Source organism: Lepidochelys olivacea, assembly GCF_965140295.1.
Source record: "Lepidochelys olivacea isolate rLepOli2 genome assembly, chromosome: 10".
In the NCBI taxonomy this organism is placed as follows: Eukaryota; Metazoa; Chordata; order Testudines; family Cheloniidae; genus Lepidochelys; species Lepidochelys olivacea.
The window spans coordinates 19,962,208-19,988,933 of NC_140420.1; the positions used below are offsets into that span (position 1 = coordinate 19,962,208).

The 26,726-nt window shown below is 40.4% G+C and overlaps 1 protein-coding gene across 3 annotated transcripts in view; it reads right to left on the bottom strand.

Annotated features, from left to right (window-relative positions):
• Positions 1–26,726, bottom strand: part of LOC311527065 (multidrug resistance-associated protein 1) — a 110,604-nt gene that overhangs the window by 26,758 nt on the left and 57,120 nt on the right. For all 3 annotated transcript variants that reach the window (XM_084640670.1, XM_084640671.1, XM_084640672.1), the window contains exons 2-16: positions 25,069–25,245; positions 23,210–23,335; positions 21,687–21,824; positions 19,940–20,065; positions 16,174–16,235; positions 15,164–15,295; positions 12,920–13,147; positions 11,862–12,039; positions 10,974–11,135; positions 9,995–10,087; positions 7,587–7,790; positions 4,563–4,709; positions 3,794–3,881; positions 1,385–1,454; positions 55–181 (exon numbers count right to left, since the gene is read on the bottom strand). In XM_084640670.1, coding sequence (XP_084496796.1) covers positions 55–181; positions 1,385–1,454; positions 3,794–3,881; positions 4,563–4,709; positions 7,587–7,790; positions 9,995–10,087; positions 10,974–11,135; positions 11,862–12,039; positions 12,920–13,147; positions 15,164–15,295; positions 16,174–16,235; positions 19,940–20,065; positions 21,687–21,824; positions 23,210–23,335; positions 25,069–25,245 — 2,058 coding nt within the window. The remainder of the gene's footprint in view (positions 1–54; positions 182–1,384; positions 1,455–3,793; positions 3,882–4,562; positions 4,710–7,586; positions 7,791–9,994; positions 10,088–10,973; positions 11,136–11,861; positions 12,040–12,919; positions 13,148–15,163; positions 15,296–16,173; positions 16,236–19,939; positions 20,066–21,686; positions 21,825–23,209; positions 23,336–25,068; positions 25,246–26,726) is intronic.

The window sequence follows — 26,726 nt, forward strand, 5'->3', positions numbered from 1 at the left end:
GTATCATCACTTCAGAAGTGCCCACAAACAGAACTGTTATCCAGACATTCCTACCTTGACAGCCACATATCCTTCCCTCTTGTCCATCTCTCCTAGAAGGGCAGACAACAATGAAGACTTTCCACAGCCAACCTGTCCAACAATGGCAATCAGGGAGCCTTCAGGGACAGTGAAACTAATGCTGAAATAAATCACACACAGTTCAGCCTCCCTTGGTACAATACCACACACAAATAATGGTGAGCATTTTATTGTAGTATCAAATACAGAGAAACACCAGATACAATCAGAACACCCACTCTATAGCTGCTGACAATTGCAATAGTTCATTGATTCTTTAACAAGAACGTGAGACTGAGAATTCAACCTTCTATATGCAGAATGTGCCCAGCTCTGCTTATACATAAACAATCATATAGTCTCAGTATGTGATCAGTCCTCCAAAAAGCAGCTGCCAAGACCATCCTTCTTGCCGACCAGTCTGATACTCTCACCCTTTCTTGAAACTCTCTGCACCAGCTTTGCCTCATATTGTCTATACAGCACTATAAATATGCATGGTGTTTTATAAACACCAGACAATGTCTGTGTCCTAGAAAATATATGATAAAGAACAAGCGTAATTAAGGGAGAGGATAGGGAGAAGGGAAGGCTTCCAGCAGTAACATCCTGCAGGTCCATTGGTTAGCACAGTGTGCATCCTGAGGATTTTGTAAAGTTCCTCTCCTACCCATCCCCAGTACTCGAAAGAAGAGGGCTACAGATAAAATGTTTAAAGGGGAGACTTGGAGGATAGGGTGGAAGCATGGCAGGGAAGCAGATATAGGTATAAGGAGCCCCATGGTTGAAGTCATAAAACAAGAAGGGCTCGTTAGTTGTGCAGCTTGTACTAATTACAAACCATTCTCATCACTTTGAGCCTCCGGAGAACTCTGCTCCTACCTCCATCTTCTCTTATTCTCTTCCTCTACCCTAGCCCTGCACATGCTCTACACCAGATTTTCTCCTGGCTATTCCTTTTGACTCCTTACCCCACTAATAACTTGGTCTTCTTTCATACCAACCTGTATGCTTGAAAGAGACTCCTAATTAGAGGATGCAAAAGCTCCATTCCCATTCAACAGTCTCTCTCTCCTCATGCCCCCCCTCCCCTCCAAACCCACACACCTTATAAAGCATGAAACATCCTATCTATGTCTAAGTGAAATGGGTTTGTATTGCTGTTCCTTCAAGGTTGTAAACTGTTTGGAGCACAGAGTTACCATTTTAGCAGAGCTTATTTATTGTGCAGTGATGCACACACTTCAAGCTCTACAGAAATAATTAAAGTGATAAAGATTTAGTGCAATTATAAGCCAGAACTAATTAGGATACCAATTCTTACTCGTTCAGTGAGGGAGGATCATTTCTTGACCAACTAAATGTTGCATTCTTCACAATAATGCTTCCTCCAGCTAGCAAATAATGAAAAAAAAATTATGTTTAGATGCAGGCCAATAAGGAAACAGTTGTATGATGTACACTGCACTGTGCCATGGGAAGTAAATCCAGACACAGAGAGAGAGAGAGAGAGAGAGAGAGGCAGGTCCAATGCTATTTTAGGAACAGAACTCCAGCACTCTGTTTTCGTTAATAGCTCACGCTCCATTTTTGACTGATTCTACAAACAGGGCTGAGGTTTTCAAGTTACAATCATTTGCTGGTCATAGTACAGGTATAGCAAGAATATCAAAATACTACCTTGATACTCAACTGACAGGACTTTGAATACACACAGGGTGTCAAGCTGCTTCCTTTTCCAAGAAATTAGATTTTACCATTTACTCCTTTTAGCACTATAAAGCCAACAAAGAATCCAGTTGAGGAAGCTGGATTCTATTCGGACATGCAATTCAAAGGAAGCACTAAAGGCTGAGTTAACAAAACTGACATTAGAAAAAGCAGCCCTAACTTTTAAACGGAGCAATTTGTCTGTTCCTACAATGCCACATTGCACATTCACTTTTCAGACTTTAGAGCAGTGGTCACCGACTGGTCGATCCTGGGGACTCTCCCAGTTGATCGCAATCTACAGCGGTGCAACTAAGGCAGGCTCCCTGTCTGCCCTGGCCCGACGCTGCTCCCGGAAGCGGCCACTGCGGCCTTGTGGCATCTTAGCATGCTGCTTCTGCCTGCAAGCACCGCCCTCTGCAGCTCCCATTGGCAGGGAACTGTGGCCAATGGGAGCTAAGGGGCCTGAGGTAAGTGCCGCTCAGCGAGAGGCTGCATCCCGACCCCCAGCCCCCTCCCAGAGCCAGCACCTCAAACCCCCTCCTGCACCCCAAACCCCAGCCCTCTCCCAGAACCAGCACCCCATACCACCTCCTCCACCCCAACCCCTTGCTCCAGCCATGAAACCTCCCCCTCCCCGCCTGAGCCAACACCCTGCACCCCCATCCTATCCCAACACCCTGCCCCAGCTCGGAGCCCCCTCCTGTACCCAAACTCCCTCACAGAGCTTACACCCAACCCCCTACCCCAGGCTCATCCTGGAGCCCCCTCTCACAAAGCATACCCCTTGTCCCCAGCCTGGTGAAAGTGAGTGAAGGTGGGGGAGAGCGAGCGACGGGGAGGGTGTGTGTGGAGTGAGTCGGGCGGGGGCTCAGGGAAGGGTGGGGTAGATCCTGGGTTGCCCTTAAATTCAAAAAGTTATCTTGGGTGTAAAAAGGTTGGACACCACTACTTTAGAGGGACACACTTTCATATCCACCAATCCTAGCAGAGCAGAAAAAAATCGAGATGTTACTATTTATTCCTTTTAGCACTGTAAAGCCAACAAAGAATCCAGTTGAGGAAGCTGGATTCTATTCGGACATGTGATTCAACTGAAAAAAGGAAGAAGGCAGACAATAAGGGTCATAGCATGAAACTCTGCTGACAGGAAAACCAAGTGGATCTAGTAATGGACAACCCACCTGAATGCATTCATAGAGAGAGAGAGAGAAAACATGAATGAGAGAATATTGTATTACCTTTATAGAAAGGATGGCTAGGGAATCACTTATCAAGGTTTAAACCAGCTATAAGAGCAGGGCATTTTACAACATGGGGTATTAAGATTCTACAAAACCCTACAGTTCTGTGACAAATCCACAGAGACATAAATTTATATTGCAGCAGCACCTAAAGGTCACCACCAGGTAGGGCCCTGCAGTGCTAGATACTGTACAAACATAATGAATAACTGTCCCTGCATAGAATGGGAGACTGGAGGAGTGTAGTAGTATTAATTGTATTTAAGCAGAGTTGGATGACTACATGCAATTCCATAAATGAAGAGAGGTATGTGTCACTATGCTGGGGGAGACACTTACTCTTTCTGAGTGGAGTTTAGATGCTCTCCACAAAAGTGACTAGGGGTTTTCTATATAGGAATGCTTTTGCCATCTTCTGACCTACACCGACTGCTAAATGAAAATTACTTTTCTGCAAGGTGTCCACTGTGTCCATTTAAAGCTGGTTAATTTTACAATAACCCTCCTTGTTTCTTACTGACGCTGGACATGTGCATTTTATACTACAGACAAGAAGGAAGAAAAGAAAAAAAACTTGAAAAAATTGCACAAAAATTGAATTGAAAAACCCACAGATCTCTCTTGCCAGATACATAACTCCCACAAATTGCAAAAAATTATTTTAAAAGGCCCACAAAGACACTTTAGAACCTCTCAAAACATGCTCTATTGGGCTCCAGTACTTGTAGTTCATAGCACAAACTAGGAGCAAATAAAAACTATACAAAATAAGGACTTACCATCTTTGATAGAACCTCTGATTATGCTATCTGGCTCTAACTCTTCATGCGAGAGAAATAACCTGAGACGCTTTAAGGAAACACTTGCCTAGACATGAAACAATTGAAAAACTATTTTACACACAGCTTATAAAAAATACGGTTTCATTTTGCTTTTTTAACTAGATGTTAAATCCAATATATTCCTCCTACTATAGCCACCACAAGCCACTTCACCCACCCCCTCCTCAGACTGGAAAAAACAGACATGCGTTTATTTGTACCGCAGTAACACCCAGAGGGCACAACTAGGATTGGGTTCTGATTGTGCTAGGCACTGTACAAAGGGTACACCTATGCTACGAGGTTATACCAACATGCCTATGTTAACATAGCTACGCTGGCATAGCCTCCAGTGCAGATGCAGCCTACACCTGGGAAGGAGTTTTTCTGTCAGTGTAGTAACATCCCCTCTTTGAACAACATTGGCTACCTTGATGGAAGCACTTCCATCAACGTAGCTATGCCTCTACTGGGGGTTATGTTGGTCAGGAGAGCTATGCCAACATAGCTACGTCAATGTAACTTTCAAGTGTAGATCAAGCCAAAACACACAGGAAAATAAGAGACCCAAAAACTTTACCTTTTAAGGTGACTGCATTTCAGTGGTGGGTAGAGACTTCTATATGCACATAGGACTGTAAGGCTTTAAAGCATTCACACCTCAAAAAAGCCACTATATATAGATATATCACTTCGAGTTGATCAATCACTAATATTAAAATCTTACTTGTACCATGCTGCTGATGACCATAGGAAGAATATTCAGTGGGAACCTGAGGATGTTGAATAAGGCTAATGAAACAAAAGCTTTCTGAGCATCCAAGACATTGTTCTTATCTACCAGTACATAAACAGCAAAGGTGGATAAAGCAACCTAAAAACAAAGACAGAATAATCACGATTTGTATTCTTTTCTCTCACATTTTTAAATTCAAATACAATGTCTTCTCTTATAACTAGAGCCATATTTACACACTGAAAGGCAATTAAACAAAAACTCATTCTTAAGAACAAAAAAATAATCAGAATAAGCCTTTGCAAAACAAGTATTGGGTCTTAACTGTTTTGTTATTCAACAGCTGCTGGCTTCTCTTGGAAAACTGAGAAAGTGTCTCTCTCTTTACAGAACAAAGGTGAGACAAGGCAAAGGAGAAAAAAGTATGCTGATTAACTCAGGTGTACCAGATTGTGTGTTTATTTTTTGCTTTCTCTGCCTTCTAGTCTCCCCTTTTCCCTCTGCTAGTTACAATCACTGCACTGTACCACAGCTCTGAAGGTGGGCGCACAGCTAATGTAACTAACAAGATTTAGATCTTGCCCACACTACATTTTGTAGATGACTACCAACAAGCCTGGTTTTCACAAGCATAGCTTCCATAACTGGGGGTAGAAGAATCATTTAAAAAATGTGTTCTTAAGCATACTAGAAAATAAAACTCTACAGTATCCCACCCAGTTCAGGAAGAGAATTACTGTGCACACATAGGTGCTGGAACCAGAGGTGCTAAGGGTGCTGCCACACCTTCTGGCTTGAAGTAGTTTCCATCATATACAGAGTTTGCCATTTGGTTCAATGCTCTCAGCACCCCCACTATACCAATTGTTCCAGCATCCGGGTGCGTACTTAAAGAAACTATATGCTTGACTATGTCATCAACCACATTTAAACATATAGTGTGGCTAAGGCATTATGTACTAACAAAGAAAACAGTAAGATAACAAAGACTGGCACAAAGCCAAGCATGGCTGCTCCGAAAATTCATCCCTTAAGACTGCTCAGCTCACCTTTTAGCTCCTCTTCTCCCTGACAGCCACTCCCACATGCCTTATACCAAGGCAGTATAATAAATCATGTACCTCAGTACATCAGCAGGACTCAATAACGCTTTCCCAGCAAAATCATCACCTGCTATCCAGTTTGAGACATCAAAGTGCCAACAATGTTACATTTAGTTAGAAAGACTAAACCCCACTTTATTTACTTAATGCACAGTGAATAGACTGGTTTTAATTCTGCATAAGGTCTATTTAAAAACTTATGTAAAAACCTATTTAACTGCTATGAAGGCCTGTACTGTTTTTCTTATGCCTGCTGACTCAACTGTGCATGGTAAGGTAGCTTGTTTATATGTTCGTTTATTCAGACCGATTACTACAGAGAAAAAAGCCCTCCTGTAGAGAGAACTAAAAACAAAGACGGGTCCAAACAATAACTTTAAAGGCAGAATGTTTGCCCACTCCTATGTTACTGGAATCTATGCTAAAATACACTGTTATAAGCACACACTGCCATAAAAAGATACAATGAAGTGACCAGTTTCATGAAACAGATACTGAACAATTTTATAAAGATCCCTGGTTAGAAGAGCAACAAAGCAGGGCAAAAAAAGAAAAGGGTGTGTGGGAAAGAAATGAACCAATTTGAAAATCCTATAGTTCTTCATAAGTTGGTATCCTGACTGATAAAAACCGGGGAAAGAGAAAGTTATAAAATATCCCCTCCTTCAGAGTCCAATCCTGCTCTTGTAGAAGCCTAGTGACACCACTCCCTTTAACTTCTATGCAAACAGGCCCATTGACAAACATTCATAAACACACTGACGTTTAGGTAGTTGGGTACGGAAATTAATCTTCTTGGCTTCAACAGAGATAAATTGAAATAAGGAAAGTCCCTCTACGGAGCTGTATTTAGGAACCTAGTAAATCAACTTTTAAAAATAGCCATCTCAGCCTTCTTTTAGAAAAACATTCACTAAAGAATGCTTCTGACTTCTCCCATGCAGGATGCTGCTTCTTCTGCCTTTTATCATACCTATAATGTCATGTAAACACGAACAGCACTTAGAAGGAAGGAATCCATGAGTGGAAAGAACACTTAAACACCTTCAAATGGAACATACATATTTTACCCTAATGTAGGCATGGTTTGTTTGCTTCTGCCAGATGATGAGAGCAACTGCCCTTTGTTCTATCAGGGCCACAAGAAATTGTAATACAATTTGTCTCCTCTCTTCCATTTCCGTGCAAATTCAAACTAGTCACAAATAGTCAGAGACAATATTTAAATGTGGAACAAAACCTTTTTAAAAGTTAGAATGATCCCAGGCTACAGAACAGCTCTCTCCGGCCAAATCAGCTTTACCAGGGTGGGTGGGAAAAAAGAGGCATCCACACACATCTATGTAAGACTAATATGTGGTGTGGTTGGAGATGCAGAATATTCATTTTGATCAAGGCTCTCACCTGGGAATCTGTGTAGCATGCACTTCTATAATATTGTAATTTTTCTGGAAAAAAATTACAAAGTATAAATGTTAATGTAAAGGGAGGTCCTAAGAGGCGCTACCTAGATAATCTATATATAATAACCTCCTCCTGGAGGGCATTTTGTTCTGGTTTGTGACCAAATTACTATTACTACTATTTACTCCTTTTAAGTTTCAACAACATTTGTAGTACTGGTGATTATGAAAGCCCAAGAATGAACCAAGTCACTGCCTATCAGGAAACATTTAACTTGGAGGACGTTGTTAATATTAAAAAAAGTGTAGAGAAATACCTTTTCTGAAAGTGCTGAAAAGCTGACTGTTGAACTGCATGTTGCTGTGGATAGAGTTCTGTTTACAAGACTGAGTTCTCTGAATAGTGAAAGACCAGTACAGTAACTAATAGGAAAGCAGGACTTCGCTCTCACTGTTTCTTTGGGCTTCTACCACCCAGAAAAGCACAACTTCAAACCTGATTTACTTACCAGAAAAGGAGCGCACACCCAAGTGAACGTAGCCGCTGCTGCAAGGTAAGCAGACTTTTTAAGCACTTTCAGCTCTTCCTGTCTGATCCCCAATACTTTCTCTTTGAAAGCTAATTCCCAAGCATAAAGTTTCAGCACTTTAATTCCATTGAGAATTTCATTCATCAGCTTAATTCTGTTGTCTTTACTCTTCATATGGGCTACCTAAAATCCCATTACAAAGAAACAAGTCATCAGCATAGCACAATACTTGGCATGTCTACAAAGCCATTTGAATAAACCAATTTAGCCCATACAAATTTCTTAACTGTATATTTTATGTAGGTGAAGTATACCTAATTATTATGGGGAAAGACCACTGACAAATGCAAGCGAACAACAAAAGTGCCACCTTACCATCACACACAGAATTGCAGAATTAAACAAATATTTTAACTAATTAGGGGTGGTTTTGGGGAAAGGCAAACACACAATTTCACAAAAATAAAGTTGTAGACATCTTTGTAGAATTCAGGAACTCAATGGTCTCTACTGGCCTTAAAAAGTCTGACTTTATGTACAAAATGCAGTTTTAAAAAGTAACTCCATTATACCCTTGAGCTTCACTGATGTACGAGTTGTATCTAACCCTCGGCCACCCCACACACTTTTCATTCTGTTCAGACTCCTGTTGGCTATGAGCCAACAGGTGATAAGTCTTCCAATCAGCAGCGGAAACAAAACCACCTTCCCTTCTTGTTACTTAACTTTGAGCATTTTCCCCTCCACTACACCATTTATATGTTCACTTCAGAAGCCTCCTTCCTCCTAGAGGCCTTTCCAAATTAAGGAAAAGAACCTTTGAAAAGATGTACAGTTCTAGGCATGGATGGAATGTGATTCAGCATAAAACAGTCAGGAATACTGAGTTCTAATCTCAGCTCCGCCACCTACTCACACTATGTCACCTTGGGCCAGTCACATATCAAACCTGTATCTTATTTATAAGTAAATTATGCAGATACTACCTTCATCATAAAGGACATCTTACAACAGGGAAAATACCTACCTACTATTCCTCAAAGGAACGTTGGGAAGCTTCATCAGTGAAATGTGGCACTTGAAGAGGCTTGGATGAATGCACTATGCAAGTGCAAAATTCAAAGGAGTTTCACTTTATTTGGGTGGCAGCAGGGTCATATGATTCAATGCAATGATCCCCATTAAGGGTCAACATTTACCCACAGTAACCAGACTGATACCTGGGAAATCTCAGCTATTTCGTATTCTGGGCTTAATTTTCAAACTATAGTTCACAAAAAAAAATGATCATATTTAAATGGATTTATATTCTTTGTCCTGATTAGTTTGAAAACCAAAACTGAGTGTCAGGAAGTATTCTAAGGTTTGTTAATGGATTGACATTAACATAAGAAGAGTAGTCTACTGGAATGCTGTTAAACTTAACTTTGGGATGCTTGTAGGTGACCCAAATTCAGTAATACACTTGATCCAAACACTCTGGTATATCAAAATAATTATATCAGATTAATCTCACCACAGGGGGCAGTATCTTAAAAATCCTCTTCTAACAACAAGTTTAATTGCCTATCAGAGAAATCTGTGTCAGAGTCCATACAACAAAGTTGTCAAGCATAGGTGCTGGCACTAGGGGTGCTATTGCACCCCCTGGCTTGAAGTGGTTTCCGTTATATGCAGAGTTTACAGTTTGGTTCAATGGCTCTCAGCAACACACTATACAAACTGTTCCAGCACCCCTGTTGTCAAGCAATCAGTTTTGTAACAAAATGTGTTTATCAGTAGGGGAAGTGACTTCTGGGTGTGAGTGTGGTTTTAGAAGTAAAGGGACTGCTAACACTGAAAATGAAAGCCATCTGTGGACAGAAAAAAAAACAGAACAGACCCACACAGTGACAAAGAGAAAACTATGTTTACAAGCATCATCCTGGAAATGTAAATATTTCACACATAAAATGGACTACTGCTTACTACATATCGAACCAAGTTCTCACTTCATTTCTTAGAACAGTCAGCTAAAGGCCAGTTAAAATGTGTGCTGTTAAGTGTTTAATCCATCATCTCAGGCATTCTGTTGAGTTGGATAACGGTACCTTACCACTGTATCGGAAGTTACTGCATTTTATATGTGACTTCAAAAAAAACAAACCCCCACTGCAACACAACACTGCAGGACATCGGTGCATTTTTACTTTGGAAGTGTTTTATGCATTAGCTTTGCTCGTCACTGGTGGGAAGGCTACTGTCAGGCAGGCCCATTATAAAAGACACCCTGGCAAGCAGAACAAGAATTTGAACAGTAAGCTTTCAAGAATCGAATGGGTCACATAGAATAGTAAAATAGTAACATGTCTTAAAGCATATGCACATACAAACATGAAGCGTCATACCTGATATGTTTTTGTCTTCATTGCCATCACAGCATTTACTGGAACCAAAAGAATCATGACTGCCACACCTGCTAGGACAGAAGGACCTAAATTCTAAGAGGAAAAAACAAAATACACACACTAGTTATTTAGAAAATGTTAGAATACACCTTTAAAGATCTTATATCAAAGTATTCTATGTAGCATAAACCCCATGTGTACATATAATTTTTCTGTATTTTTCTATCCCTTTCCTCCCTCCTTTTTTGACTAAGGACATATGCAGATAATTATGATCTTTGCTTCTTGAAAGCTAAAATGCAAGGTCCTTCCCCATATGCCTCTCAATTTTTTGTTGGGGCTATTCTTTCAAGGTAGAATATAGGGGGATGAGTTTCTAAGATCCTGCCTTAACTTCCTGGCTGTAAGCAGAACTGGGGCTGCCCTTCTGATAAGTGCCTGGACTAGAAACAGCAGGCATTATCCCAGCATGATGGGTGTCGGGATGATGAATCAAATGAAGAGGTCCTTCATCTGCCCACTTCTCCACCAAGTGACACAGGGTAAGCAGAGTCCCAACAGTTAACTGGGTGCTCTGGAAGCACAGGACACCTAAATTCACATGGCATATGAAAGGGTTGCCAAGCTGGCCAGCCACTGGGGCTCAAGATTGCTGAGTGAAGGAAGGGCTGTTGACAGGACACTCACTTTCTACACAAGGAATGGGTAAGAGAAGCCTTTGTCCCAGCAGGGTACTTGAGGAGGCTTGGGCTAGATTTGCAATTGAGAGCCCTCTGCCTCCTCTCTTCCTTCACAGTGGCAGCATATAGCACCAAGTGGTTCTCCATGCAGTAGCACATTCTCACTCTCTCCTGCTCTACACCCTCCAATGGTCTGACATTAGCTATCTATAGTCTTGAACTTCAGAAGAAGATACCTGGCCACTAGTTGCTTTTACCTACCATAATTAAACAGGAAACAAGAAGCATGACATAATTACCTGCCATAATAAATACAATGCTAATATAACTTGCAGAGGCGCAGACCAAATCATGTTTATATAGGTAGCCAAGTCCATGAACCTCTGAGCATCCACAGACATTAGATTTACAATCTCCCCAACAGTAGAGGTCTTTCTTGCAGAATTTGTGATAACCAATGCCTGCGTGTAGATAAAAAGGAAGACATTGAATATAGTTGGCAAAACAGCTTCTATTTGCCTTTATTTCATACTGCAACATGAACAGTTTTTCCTGGAGTTTAATTTGTGGTCACAGGCAATGCTTCTCTCGCGTACAGTACTAATTTTTTCCCCTGCATGTCTAAAAAGCACTGTATACTGAATATGCAGTTTTAATCAGGGTTAAACACATGAGCAAATTGTTTCTGTTTGGGGTTTGTTTGGTTTTAGTGCCAGGGGTTGAGTGCTGGCTTCTTGTCATATGCTTTCCTGCCTCACCTCCTGCAGAGCAGCTAGTCTAAAGCTTTTTTAAATAGCTCCAGGTTGTTTCAGGCTGAAACTATGCATACTGGTGCCTGCTTGGTTGCTAATAATCCTCTCATTATACTGACCTCTGTCCCATTTCTGTGCAGATGGAAGTTTAGTTCCCATTCCAAGGTAAGATGTGAAACAGGCTGGGGTTTTGTTCTACATGATCAATAAAAGCAGCTTCTTAACTGAAAGTATCTTTAATTTACAGCTGTGGGCTGAAGGAGGTCTCTTACATTCTGTTTACCATTAGATACTAGCCTGCGCAAAGCATTCCAACTCGTTAAAATTATGTAATTTACTCAAATTCATCATTAAGATTTTATTGCAGCTCCTCCGCTCCAATTTTCAGAGGCGCCATTACCCTGGTGATGATGTAACATTTAAAAACATGCATACCTTGCGGTAGACTGCACCAATGACAGCTGTTTTAAGCCTCATTCCCGTAACAAAGCAAATATGGAAGTACTGGTGGAGGATCAGCGTCTGCAGACAGGCACATGCAAACAGAAGCCCTGTGTACAGATAGCCTTGCCAATTTGGGGCATCTTTATTGTTCACAAAATTAATTAACAACCTGCAAAGAGAGGATTTGGCGAGGTTAATACACAGTGTCAGAGCTTATCAAATTTCCAGACAATGACTAGATTATTCCAGACACGATATCCCAACAAACGCACCAAACTGGCAATAGCGAACACTAGGGTATGGCCTCAGTCAAGTCACAAGATTTTTACCCAGACTTTGTAACTGAGACGTCCCCCAAATTCCCCCATCACACACCACCTTCCTATCCCACCACCCATTCCCAAGTGTCCCAAGCTATAATCTGGGAGATTGAATTACCAAACCTTCTTGGAAACTTCTAATATAGGTCTTCTTCGATGCACTGACAGAAGTGATCACTAGTAAGGTGCATGGCTATCTCAAAAAGAGAATGAGCGCAATATATTGCATAGGCTCTGCACTGACTCAGAGCTACTGCCACAGGATTGTTTCATCACCATCCAAACTAAAGGTACATCATTTCCACTTAGTGTTCCACTTCTTCCCTTTCATTATACCAGCACACCTTTCCCCCTCACCCTTCCAAGGCTTCAACTACAGATTTTAAGGGTTACTTTTTGCTTCAGGAGCCTTTAGACTTTCTCTGTGATCCCATGAACTGTCATAGATTAACATTAGCTTAGATGAAGCTGCATTCCTGCTGCATCTGAACTTCCATTGTCAGAAAGGTCACTCTCAGAGTATCAGAAGGGAATTGGAATGCTAGATCCCAAATTGGAAACCAGTGAAGCAAAGTCATTTGCATGAAAACTCTAGTGCAAAAGGAAGCAACTTGTCAGCTGTCACAGCTAAAGGTAGAGTAGCCTCATAATAGCAAGAAGGAATCAAAGAGATCTACCTAGGTACTTCGTAAACAGAGAAACTGAAGAAAGCATTAAAGGAAGTCTTACTTTAAGATTTCCGGGCCAGAAAACATCATAAGATCATGACAGGCTTTAAACAGGAAGCTCATGAGGAAGTATGGTCCAAAGGTTTTATACAACACTTTCAACAAAGAAGGTGCAGAGTTCCTTTGAGATGGTTTTACAATCAAAGCTTCAACTTCTTCTGTCACATCGCCATCTGAGTTGCTTGATTTCATTTGCTTTTTGGGTGAATACACTATTTTTATGGGTTGCCTACAATAATAAATAATAATAATGAAACATTTCTTTAAATCATTAGGACATTCTATTGAATCGCACTGACAACTATTTAAAATGAATGAAGGTGACTTCTGTAAAATTGAACAAAAGAATGAAGAGTCTTAAAATGAGAAGTCTACTCCAGTGGCCAAGAAAAACTAGCTTAGGATATGTCTACACTTACTGTGATGTCCAGAGTACAAACACTGCATGCCCAGCTAGTGCAAGTTTAAATAGCAATGTAGTCGGTGAGGTGCACTTAGATGGGTACGGTACAGTAGAGTGCCGTACACAGCTGAATCCCAGGGTATATACCCTACCCAGACTCTCTACTTGCCCAAGCCATGCCTCCCACGTCTAGCATTTTATTTTTAGCAGTGCAGTGTCCTCTTGCTGGAGCCTCTCTCACTGCAGTGAACTCCTCCAGCAGTGGGGAAAGGCTCTGGCAGGGGAGACAGCAGGGAAAGGCTCCAGCAGCACGGAGGTAAGCAGGGAAACACTCTGGCAGCTCACTGCAGCTGGAGCCTTTCCACTGCAGCGTGTAACTGTGCATGTACTCTACACTTCACCATGAGTGTAGACATAGCCTTAGATACTTGCCACCACAGGGATTTGCAGTCATCATGATATTTGCCATCATTCCTGTCTGTAGCTCCAAGTGTCCCTGCATCCGAGATGGTAATTTACCAGCCACTTTTGGGACTGGTAACCCAGTGTTTCACAACATTATGGAGGGATCTGTTTATCAGAAGCTACTAGCCTTCGGTTAACTGAGCAGCACTTCAGAAGTGGATTTTTTTTCCTTGGAACAAACGTTCCTAAAAACCACACCCTATAGCTATGGAATACTCAGTTAGGTGTACAATTATATGTGAGTTGCAAACTCAAACATGAGTTTATTGTTTATATTACTGTAGAAGCCATAGATCCTAGTCAAGATTCCCACTGTGCTAGACACTGTACAAATGGAGTTAGTAGACACAGTCCCTGTTCTTAAGAGTTTACAACCTAAGAAAGAATGATGCTAAATCATCCCTAATGAGTAGAATGAAACCATAGTTAAGTTAATGCATCTGGTGTATGCCAAACCATATTTCCCAGTATGTGAGAACAGGCTGCAGGTAAAACTATGTTTCTGTGTATACTATCTACCATAGGTGCTGGAACCAGGGGTGCTCTCGCACCCCCTGGCTTGAAGTGGTTTCCATTGTTTATAGTTTGGTTCAATTGCTCTCAGCACCCCCACTATACAAACTGTTCCAGCACCCCTGCTATACACCTAACTAAATTGAGAATAATGTATGAACTTAAAGAGTTTTTCCTTCACTGAACAGTGACTTCAGTATGCCGTGATGACATAAGCATGAGAAAAATTTGTAGACAAAATGAACATTGGTTGAAAATGATACAAAACAAAATACTGCAAAGGTTGTAGTCCATTTGCAAGGTGAGAAAATCTAAATTTAAAAGAAACAAAAAACCTTCTTCTCTCACACATATACTCACAAGGTTGTTCCTCAGTGTCTAAGCACTTAAGGGCAAATCCTGAGATCCTTATTCAAGGAAATGTCTAATGAGCTTATGGAAATTTGTCTGGGTAAGAACCAAATATTATCTTATTTACTATTATCCTATTCACTATTATCCTTGAGGCATTAATGGGCAAGTGGATTCATTAGGTGCTTTATGATACTTTGATTGTCAAGGACTTCTGGAACATGTTCATAAAAATATTTCCATAGCAAATGGAATTAACTGACTGGATAAAAGCACACACTAGCATAACGTGTGATCAGTTGCATTTCACTAGTATTTCTCAGTGTTAGCAGCTTATTTTACATATAAATAAAATAAAAAATAGTTTCCCCCTTCATATTCAGTTTTCTTGACATAAATGGAATTCAAGAAAAAGTTCCTGTATAAAATGGATCTTGACCAACACCATCCAAGTTCACTATATTCTATTAGCTACCACTTTGTATTAATAACTGTTAGCATAACTGAACTTACTTCTTTGTATTTGCACACTCCTTCGCCCAGTACCTAGCCAAACCTTGCACTACCTCCTCAGATGTGTCCTCTTTGTTTAATGACCACAAGTCTTTAGCTTCCAATGGTTGCCGATATCCCTGAATCATCAGCCTATATTGGAAAGGATCGTCATCAGCAGTAGCATTCTTCAGAGAGCGCCAAAGCAAGTTATACCCTGTATATCTAATTTCGTAACACAGAGAAATGTTTATCCACCCCCAAAATGCAGCCAGCCTCAAAGCGAGATGCAGTAATTTATTTAACAATGCACAGAAAAATTAGGATGAGTAGTAATATAGTGTTTAAATGAAACTGCAGGGAGAATTTAGGAAGCAGAATGAAATTATCCCACTTGGAATTTAGCAACGCAATTAAAACTCATTTTATAAACTGAACGATAGAATTTTTATTAGCCTTCATTTTACCTTTACCTAAGACCACGCTGAGACACTGGCCAAATTCTGATTAAGAAAGAAGTTACCACCTGCTTAATCACCTATAATGCTTTAAGTGTTTATATATTCCTTAGTGCTCTCCCATCCAAATAATGGTATCAGACAGCTTAAGATAGCGGATTTGATCACAATAAAGGAAGCACAGTTGAAGATAAATAAAACGAAACTACAGATAACCAAGATATTTTTTTAAAAAATAGATCAGTGTATTGGCTTTGAAAAAAGGAATCTTTCAACAGTCAGAATGATGCAAGTTTGTTTCCACTCCACCACTCCTATTCATCAAACATTAAAATGCATCACTTAATGATATATGTTTATGAGGCTACATATGCAACATCAGCAGAATTCAAGAGATTGGAGAGACCTGTCATTAGAGAATAAAAGTAATTATTCACCTATCAGTTTCTTGTAGTTAAGTGTCTATTGAACAATCTTAAAAATCTCTACAGGTCAGGAGAGCCTTGGGTATCTTCTGAAAGCACAATAAGTTGACATTTGATTGCTGCATTATACAATGACTTATTCTCTTACCCAGTAATCCACCAGAATGTAATTTTGGAAAGGAAGGATGCATTAGACTCTGGGCAGCGATTCTAAAGGAAAGGAGAGAGAAAGATGTCAGCCATGTAAATAAAACCTATTGAAAATTAAAAAATACTACTTTTATCCTTATGAAATTTACAACTTTATTGTAACAATTCCTCAGCAGGATTAAGTCTCCCTTTCTTAACCTAAACATCCTTCCTCAAGCAGGTTATTCTTCACAGGGTATAGCACGGCATCAAGGATGCCAATGGTTTACTAGAATGTAGCACAATAGCTTTAATCTATTTCAGTGACGCAGACCAATGCAAAATACACTCAGACAATATCAAGAAGTTACATGAACTTTACAACACATATACCTCTAGACCAGTGGTTCTCAACCAGGGGTCCAGGGCCCCCTGGTGGGGCCACATGCATGTTTCAGGGGGGCCGACAAGCAGGGCTGACATTAGACTTGCTGGGGCCCAGGACAGAAAACCAAAGCCTCACCACATGGGGCTGAATCGCAAGGCCCGATGCCCTGCCACCCGGCGCTGAAGCCTGAGCAACTTAGCTTCACAGGTCCCCTGTGGCATGGGGTCCCAGGCAATTGCCCTGCTTGCTACTCCTTAATGCTAGGCCTGGCTTTTATAAGAAGAAAAATAGTAGCTGTAGCACAGGTGGGCTGTGGAGTTTTTATAGCATGTTGGGGGGGGGGGGAGGCCCTCAGAAAGAAAAAGGTTGAGAACCCCTGCTCTCGACAACCAAGCAGAACCTCCTATGTTATTTCTCAGTAACTAGCAGAAGATAGTCTGGTGATGGAGTGGAGCTATGGGGAAAACCTACAATGGAATGATTGAGGCATCTGAGCACCACAATTCCACTTTTAAAAACCTATTTAAAAAATTGGCAAATTTAATTGAAACAAGGAGAAAATGTATGTTTAAGCAGTTGCAGTGCTTGCAAAAGGTGCCAAAACTGATTGTCCTAGAGACTGCAGGACTTAAAAACAAGGTATACAGCACTGGCTAGCAGCATATAATCCTGAAGTCTCTCAGCCCTCTTAGGGCAAGTGGCTAGTTTAGTCTCTGTGCCTATTGAACTTATGGCTTCTCTGCTGAGACTATCTGCAAGGATATTGCTCAGTGTGCCACTTGTGATGGTGATTTTGGTGATGTGGTCTGAAACTGCTTTTAAACTAAGGCAGTCATTGGTGCATGGCCATTTTTAAGTCAACTGTTCTGATCTTTCATACATTTCCCCCCCCCCCCCCCAAGTAGCTAGCAGACTTTCATTAAGTCTGTGAAAACTGGCTTCTTAGAACGAGAACCACATTAGAACATGGTTTTCACCCCAAAAAAGCCCAAGCCTGAGGAATGAAAGAGGGCAATTGGTCAAAGAAAATTAAGTTACCCATGAAGAAAGTTTTCTTGTACATCACATATGCAAATTCCAAATAGAAATACCACAATCGAAGTTATGCTGGTCTCCACCCTCTGACTCATCACAAAGTCAGCACTGGATTCCTAGTTTGGGTTTTCTATCCGTTTATATCAAGTGTAACATTAGCCTTAGCTAGTTAAAAAAAAATATCAGTAGTTGCATTAAGTTAAAAAGAAATCTTGAAAGAATTTCAAAGGCAATACTGTGGATTCAGTGCAAAATTCCAGAGGAAATTATACACTCCCCTCCCTCTATTGTTCCCCCTCAAAACCATCGGCATATCAAGAACGCAGTTGGCCACTCCTTTGACACATGTAACCAATAACCATAACACAGTGTATTATAAAATTAGAGCAGCTCATGCACTTTCACCTACAAAGTCATCTGTCACCATTACAGAGATGACGTGAAAAATACAAGAGTTGAATTTTTTTAGGATTAATATTTGTCTCATGTTTGTTTCACTCAACTTCTCCATTAAACTGCATTCTAAAAATGTTACAACAAAGCAGCACGAAACAGATCTGCATTTCTTCCCCCTTACAAAGGGCTGAGCATCTGACCTATGGGGGGAGGGGAAAAAATGAACTATTGAAGTTGAGAAAAAATTAATACTGTTAAGAAGCACACAGAGAAATATAAAAATAGTATATTTATGTATGAAACAGACTGCATTTGGGGGAGGGATAAGGAACTCGACAGTTCCCAAGTATTAAACACTTCTAGCACTTTGCCAGATCAAAAACAATGCTACTTGCAAGCAATTGAAGCACTCTGCCTTCCTGGAAAAAAGGCAGTTTTAAACTGACTCAAGAAGGCATATGGAAAGTATTAGATTTTCTCTGTGTATCTCTACAGTCTACTTATAAGTAAGACTACGGTTTTGTCACGGAGGTCGCAGAAGTCCCGGAATCTGAGACTTTCAAAGACCTCCGTGACTTCAGCTCTGGTGGCTGGGAGCTGCAAGGTCCTGCTGCCTCCTGCAGTGACAGGGAGCTGTAAGGTTCCCCCACTGCCTGAGAAAGTTGGCTGCGGGTGGGGGGGAGTGCGTGCTCAGGGGGACCTCTGCCACCCCCAGCCACCACGGGGGGAAGGGGGGGTGGAAGAGACCCTGGCATCCCCCAGTATTGTCAATTATTCAATAGACATACAAATAGACATACAAACCTTTCCCCTTCAATAAATGCTGGGCATTTAGGAAGAAATATTATAAAAAGATAAACCATTTACTTATATGCACAATGCGTTACAGTATTTCAAAAAGAGAATAGTCTTTAAAAATAGGCTTATGTTTTGTTTAATACCTACTGCTCACTAATTACCATGTACATTCTTAAAGCTCTTGGATTATGAGAAAAGCTTTTATACACGACAACTGTGACCAAAGCAGAGAAGAAAACATTTCCAAGGCACAGTCTGTCAGATATTCAAGTTGACAAGAGAACAAAATGACAACATTTAGTCCTTCTGTTGGACACAATTGGTGCTCACATCTAGAGCTACAATTTCAGCCTTTTACAAAACCTAATGGCAACAGACATTTAATCCACCTGTATTACTTTACCCCGATCTCTTTTTCTGGAGTGGTCACATTGACCAAAAGACCTGGACTGCTGATCTGCTTAGGAGACCTCAAAGGATCAGCAGCATTATGTCGCCCAACAAGTTATGCATATGAAGTCAGCACTTGCCAAGGGTGATACCTGAGATACCAGTTACACCCTGCATTTAAAATAAAAAGTAATTGTGGTAACTTGGTAAATGGCAACTTTTAAAGATAGCAACTGCTGTAATGTGCAGCTAAAACAGTAAGCTGTGATATCAATTCCTTCTTTCGCCAATTTCAGACGTACTACATCAGCCATTACTAGCTCAAGGACTGTAGCACTTCCATACACAGAAGAGGTCCGTAATATTTCCACTTTACAACCCATAGCAGTCTCCAGAAGCTGGAGCCATGCTGTTAGCCTACTTCCTCCCTCTGCCAAGTAGGCCTAGATCTTTAGTGTCACCGCATAAAGTGTTGCCAAAAACCAGTGCAGCAAAAGGAAGAAAATGCCCTTTTATCATTGAAAATCCATTTTGAGTAGCTGACATGTAGAGTCAGACTTGGAGTTAAATATATGTGAAACTGTTCAAGTAACAAAAAACAAGCACTGGGTAGAATTAAAAAAAGTACAGCAAGTGCCTTCTACTGCAGTTTAATTAAATGGGAATTGAATTATGCAACATTGTCCAGAATCAGGCCCAATGACTCACTATAAACATATTACAGGTAGGACACTATATTCCAGTCTACTCCTGTGCAAAAACATTACTGAACACTTACAGGATCATTAACTGTTTCAGAAAACAGAGGCGGTCTTTCTGGGAAGCAGGACAGTATAAGCTGTATTAGCACCAGGACGAAGTAGCTGTAGAAGGTAACGTAACGAAATACATCAACTTCAGCACCCTAAAAAAAGATTTGATATTCTGGTTAGAAGATGTAAAGCAACTGCTTAATGTACAACAAGTGACCAAGTAGCAAATACTTTTATTTGGAAATAAGCATCTAAGCATCAGAGGAAGTACATATTCTTGTCAACCAAGCAAAAGGTGGGTTCTGTGCTGCTGGTCAAACGGAGCCACAAAGCAGCAAGCATTCCTTAGGAGAATATTGGGCATTCTAGGCTAAACGCATCACTGACAACATTCTAGGACTTGCCTGGATAAAACAGAATGTCTGGCCATCTCTATGCAATACACTGTTGTTATGGCCATGTCGGTCCCAGAATATTAGAGGGACACAGTGGGTGAGGTAATATCTTTTACAGGCCCAACTTCTGTTGGGTGGTGGGGGGGGGGGTGTGTGAAAGGGAAAGAAGGAGACACAAGCTTTTGAGCTTATACAGAGCTCTTCTTCAGATGACCTGTGTAAAGCTCAAAAGCTTGCCTCCCTCTCACCAACAGAAGGTGGGCCAATAAAAGCTATTACCTCATCCACCTTGTCTCTCCACTTCTATGCAAAACATTACAGGAGAACAGCTTTATCTTTGTGGAACTTTTTTGCACCAGGTTCATCTGAGGACACCACAAACAGAATTCCTGAGTTTCTCCTTCTCTTTTTCTTTTAAGGCCTTGTCTACACTAGAGTTTTCAGCCCCTGGAGTAGCGACACGTACAATCACCTAGTACAGATGTGGTGTTTAAGCCATTACTGGAACCAGAGCAATTCACTCCAGTTTAAAGCCAGGATCAAATCACAAGGCGTTTCATAGCATAGCAGTACATGATTTGACCAAGCCCACAGAGGAAGTACGTATCAGACCTGGGATTAAAAATTAGTCCACTACACCATGTTGTGTTCAGTCACCACAGCTTCCTCTTCCTATGCTTATGCACAGCACAGCTCAATCCAGTGCTCCCAAAGAAAGTAAAGACAACTTAGGCTGAAGAAAGCACAGGGCCACTACTAAATCCAATACCAACTTAATAGGAGCTGGTCAAATTTTTCCAAAAACCTCACAAAGTTGAGGAACTTTTTCAAGAAAATTACATTCCATTTTCAGCCAGCACAATAATTTAATGAATTAGCCAAGGGTAACTTCTTTATTACCCAACCAGAGCAAGATCTAAAATATTCTAACTATACAAGAGAACACTTTGACCAAATGGGCACATGAAACAGAGCTACCATCAAAGCAAGCGCTTCAGGAAATCCTCTGTATAAACAGGAAAAAGAACTAAACTTTAGCCTGCATTGTTTCAGATGTAACCGTACACTCCTTCATTCCATTCAAATAGGTTTTGAATGTTTCTAGAAGTTCCAGTAAAAATGTTTTGCTTTTAAACTGCCTTGCCAACATTTATAAGCCCAAACCTCAGATTAGTTTCAAACATGGAAAACTAAAAAAAATTAAAACAAGCATAACTTAATGGCGCTTAAAAGCTCAGGAATGAAAGTACACTTAATGGATCATAAACTTGCTCAGTGTCTTAAGAAGCAATGATGGGCAATACAGATTAAATCATTAAACAAGTAGCCACTGTTATTGCAGCACTTAACTCACCTTAACTGAAAAGTAATCACTTACCAGGTTTAAGGCGTGCAGTATTTTGGACCTGAAAATTATTGTGGCGCACAGCAGTGCAGTGAACCAGAAAATCAACATTACGCCTGAAGACTGGACTCCTTTCATTCGCTCATATTGTATTAAAAATGTGGCAAGCAACTACAGACAGATAAAAAGATAGCATAAGCAGGTTATGTTCATAAAGGTTAAGAAATAAAACAATACACAAAGCAAGCACAATATATGAAGCAGAAGCATGTCTATCCAAGACCATGATTTAGTGTTTCTATTCGAGAATCACTCAGAAGTTCCAACTATGTCTCAGTGTCTTCGGCCCTTGACAAACATAACAAAGCTAGTTCCTACTCCAAAGGGTGTCAGTTTAAAAAACACAATACAGAGAGAGGAAAAGTGATTGATAGTACCTACAAGCAGAGCACCAGACAAAAATATGTTCAAAGCGTCCAAAGGGGGGGGGAAAAAAGTCACAAATCAACATACACAACCATGTCTAATTATGAAAGTATTTTAACCTTTCCAAGGGATTTCACAGGGCTAAGCGCTTGAAAGCTGTCTTAGCAAGAGTTCATCTTTCATACTTGTTAAAATAAAGTTACACTAACCAATGTGATGTATGTATGTTTGTTTTTTTCCATTTCCACACTGTTTAGAGGAATTTTTGTACACTTCAGGAAACTCATGTATCCCTCGTGTGGCATAAAGCACGTTTACAATGGGTCCAAGGTTTCCTATTTTAGTCACATCATTAACCTGGCATTACATTATGGCCAGGTATGGGCCTGGGTTATTCTTTTCAAGTGTGTTGTTTTAACTGAGTTTTAAATTTGTATTATTCCTAACCTGGGCTGAAGAAAAAGAAAAAAACCTCTCTTTAGTAAGGAGCAAGTTGATTTTTTTCCTGAAGAAGCACAATGCAATCAGCTTTTAAGAAAAGCTAACAGGATAGTACCTGCACTTCCCAGCTTCCTAGTCCTGAACATCTAGCACCCAGTGCACAGAAAACTTACTTTTTAACACTTTCTATCACAGCATCAAGAGTTTGAGCATGAACACCACAAGTAGTTCAGTCAGACCCAGAGAACTCAATGGTCTATTACAAATATTCATAACAATTTGAAGTTTTGTTTTTAAAGTTAAGTAACGTTGGCAACTCTCTTGACTATATTTTATGGTTTTAAGAACTTCTATTTAGAGTTACTTGCCCCCGGATTAAATCAAGTTCTCAAGCATGTGCATGAGTAAATGGCACCTCTAACCTCAGAAAAAGTGTAAATGTCTAGAGCTAGTCTGTATGCTTCTCAACATGCTGATACGCAGTTTTCAGCGCACAGTTTGCTTTACATAAATCAAAAATCAGCATTTCAGTTCAGTATCAAGTGAAATCTGCAAATGGTGATTGTACCTAATGGAATGAAAATGCTAAGCAGCTGCAAAAAAAGGCAACATGTACAATTGAGAAAGACCAATTAATGGTCATGATTTCGCATCACAGAAGGAATCGGAGTAGAATGATTTATACTTACCATTGTTATGCCCAAAACTGTAGGGTTAATGATAAAAACTGGAGGTCGGAAAATATTTTGACTTCTTTCCCAGAAAGAGTAGAAAAGGTCTGCCCAGCAGATTATCCACAATAGTAAGCCCAAGGCCTGGAACATAAAAGTATGAATAAATATTGAAAGTGAACTCTTATCAAGTGTAACAAAATGTCTTTTGGTACAACAAATTAATACATACACAGTCAAATGCAATTGCCCTATGTGTGTGGTCCTATTATGCAATTAAAATTAGTCCAACTATACACAATTTATGCAGTACATGAGGTAAAAAGATAATCTTCTCTGTAGGTTCCCGATTAAAAAAAAGAATTTTAGATTACTGTGTTATATAGTTTAGATTTATTCTAAATGTCATATCACACGCTAACAAAGCAAAAGATTGGAGTATCTCTCAACTTAGGCTGGGAAGAAACGCTTTAAAAACTGTAGGTTTACAAGCAGGGCAGAAATCCCCCAAAATACCTATTAAAAGGTACCACAGCTCCTCTCAAAGGCTCTTGTTTGTTTTACAGAGAAACAAACTCTGTTAAAAGATTGTTAAATGCCAGTTGCGTGAGAGAAATGGAACAGGATGAATAGAATTACTCTAAAAAGATAGGCTGCGAATACAGACGAACACGGCTGCTATTCTGAAAAAAGAAAAGGAGTACTTGTGGCACCTTAGAAACTAACAAATTTATTTGAGCATAAGCTTTCGTGAGCTACAGTTCACTTCATTGGATGCATTCAGTGGAAAATACAGTGGGGAGATTTATATACATAGAGAACATCTACCAATCTGATATATACCATCATGTGCCAGCAATGCCCCTCTACCATATACATTGGTCAAACTGGACAGTCTCTATGTAAAAGAATAAATGGACACAAATCAGACGTCAAGAATTATAACATTCAAAAACCAGTTGGAGAACACTTCAATCTCTTTGGTCACTCGACTACAGACCTAAAATTTGCAATTCTTCAAAAAAAAAAAAAAACTTCGAAAACAGACTAACAAGAGACTGCTGAATTGGAATTAATTTGCAAACTGAATACAGTTAACTTAGGCTTGAATAGAGACTGGGAGTGGATGGGTCATTACACAAATAAAACTATTTCCCCATGTTTATTCCCCCACCATTTCTCAACTGCTGGAAATGGCCCACCTTGATTATCACTACAAAAGGTCGTGTCTCCCCGCTCTCCTGCTGGTAATAGCTCACCTTAAGTGATCACTCTCCTTACAGTGTGTATGGTAACACCCATTGTTTCAGGTATATAAATCTCCCCACTGTATTTTCCACTGAATGCATCCGATGAAGTGAGCTGTAGCTCACGAAAGCTTATGCTCAAATAAATTTGTTCGTCTCTAAGGTGCCACAAGTCCTCCTTTTCTTTTTTCTAAAAAGATACACTATTATATATGCTTTATGGTCAAAAACCTGATTAGTTTAATAAAATCCTTATATTTCAAGGGTTGAAACTTCAGGATCAAGGTGGCCAATGCAATGAGGTACTTCCCAACTTCAGGGCATGGAACACTCTGTGGAGGCTGTATCCAAGGGCCAGTAACACGTATCCGCGCACACTCAAGGACCTTGAAGGATAGGCGCCTTTTTTTTTTTTTTTTTTTTACACCTGACATACTTATTTTCAGGCAGCCCATTGACATGACAGCATAAAACTTGGAAACCAAATTCAGGTGAATTGTATTAATGGACCCCATCCCAGTACAAACATTTCATGGAGTTAAACAATTTAAAAACAAAAAGCCAATTTGGTACAAACCTGAAAATAAAACCAAAATACATGACACAGACTCTGAAGTAAAAGACACTTACTGTTTTGGCTTTGTTGAGATGAGACATTTGGATATAGCCCCTGTCATGATGACGGAGGTACAGGAAGTATATTGGGAAGCAAACCCACAGGTAAATGCAAGGCACCCAGACAAGGACAGTATTCTGAAAGCACTTAGTGAAATCTGGATTTTCTGTGTGCCAGGTCAGGTTCCAATCCTGAGGAAACAAAATAGATAACTAGTGAATGAAAAAGCAAAAATTCACCCCTTTAAAAAAGAAAAAAAAACAAAAAACAAAAAAACAACAAAAAAACAAAAAACCCCACACACCTCACCACCCACTTGTGCCTGAGGAGTCTTATTTTTATTGGACTGTTAATCTTTAATCCAGATTTAGTTTAAGATCAAATGGCTCAGGACTAGAGAATATTTAAAGTTTTGCTTCACCTCACATTGCCGTGGTAGCTGTTGTGAAACCAGCACAGAGAACAACTACCTGTTTGTTTTTTTGATAGCGGTTTCTTGAGCAATCTTCTTATTCAACTGGCATACTGAGACCTTTAGCTTCACTAACTAGTTATTTTAGAAATATCTCCATAGAAAAATGCAGCAGTTTCCTGTCCCCATTACACCTGTTTCAGAAATATTACTTAATATTTGTGTGAAAAACATATGTAAAGATTAAAAATCCAAGATTAAATAAGAAATCTTGAAAGTGCTGCTGTAAAGCCAGCTTCACGGGGCATCACTAAATAGCATGAAAATTCTCTCTATCCTTGAGAATTCTCCAAGATAATCTGTACAACTAAGAGGGAAGATACTTTCCCTTTTAGCCTGATTCCTGCTCCCTGTATGAAGCTGACAACTTCTAAACAGGAGAAGGATCACTAGGTCTACACCTGGTCTACACTAAGACTTTAGGTTGAATTTAGCAGCGTTAAATCTATGTAAACCTGCACCCGTCCACACGATGAAGCCCTTTATTTCGACTTAAAGGGCTCTTAAAATCCATTTCCTTACTCCACCCCTGACAAGTGGATTAGCGCTTAAATCGACGTTGCCGGCTCGAATTTGGGGTACTGTGGACACAATTCGATGGTATTGGCCTCCGGGAGCTATCCCAGAGTGCTCCATTATGACCGCTCTGGACAGCACTCTTAACTCAGATGCACTGGCCAGGTAGACAGGAAAAGAACCGCGAACTTTTGAATCTCATTTCCTGTTTGGCCAGCGTGGCAAGCTGCAGGTGACCATGCAGAGCTCATCAGCACAGGTGACCATGATGGAGTCCCAGAATCGCAAAAGAGCTCCAGCATGGACCGAACGGGAGGTACGGGATCTGATCCCTGTTTGGGGAGAGGAATCCGTGCCATCAGAACTCCGTTCCAGTTTTCGAAATGCCAAAACCTTTGTGAAAATCTCCCAGGGCATGAAGGACAGAGGCCATAACAGGGACCCGAAGCAGTGCCGCGTGAAACTGAAGGAGCTGAGGCAAGCCTACCAGAAAACCAGAGAGGCAAACAGCCGCTCTGGGTCAGAGCCCCAAACATGCCGCTTCTATGATGAGCTGCATGCCATTTTAGGGGGTTCAGCCACCACTACTCCAGCCGTGTTGTTTGACTCCTTCAATGGAGATGGAGGCAATACGGAAGCAGGTTTTGGGGACGAAGAAGATGATGATGAGGAGGAGGTTGTAGA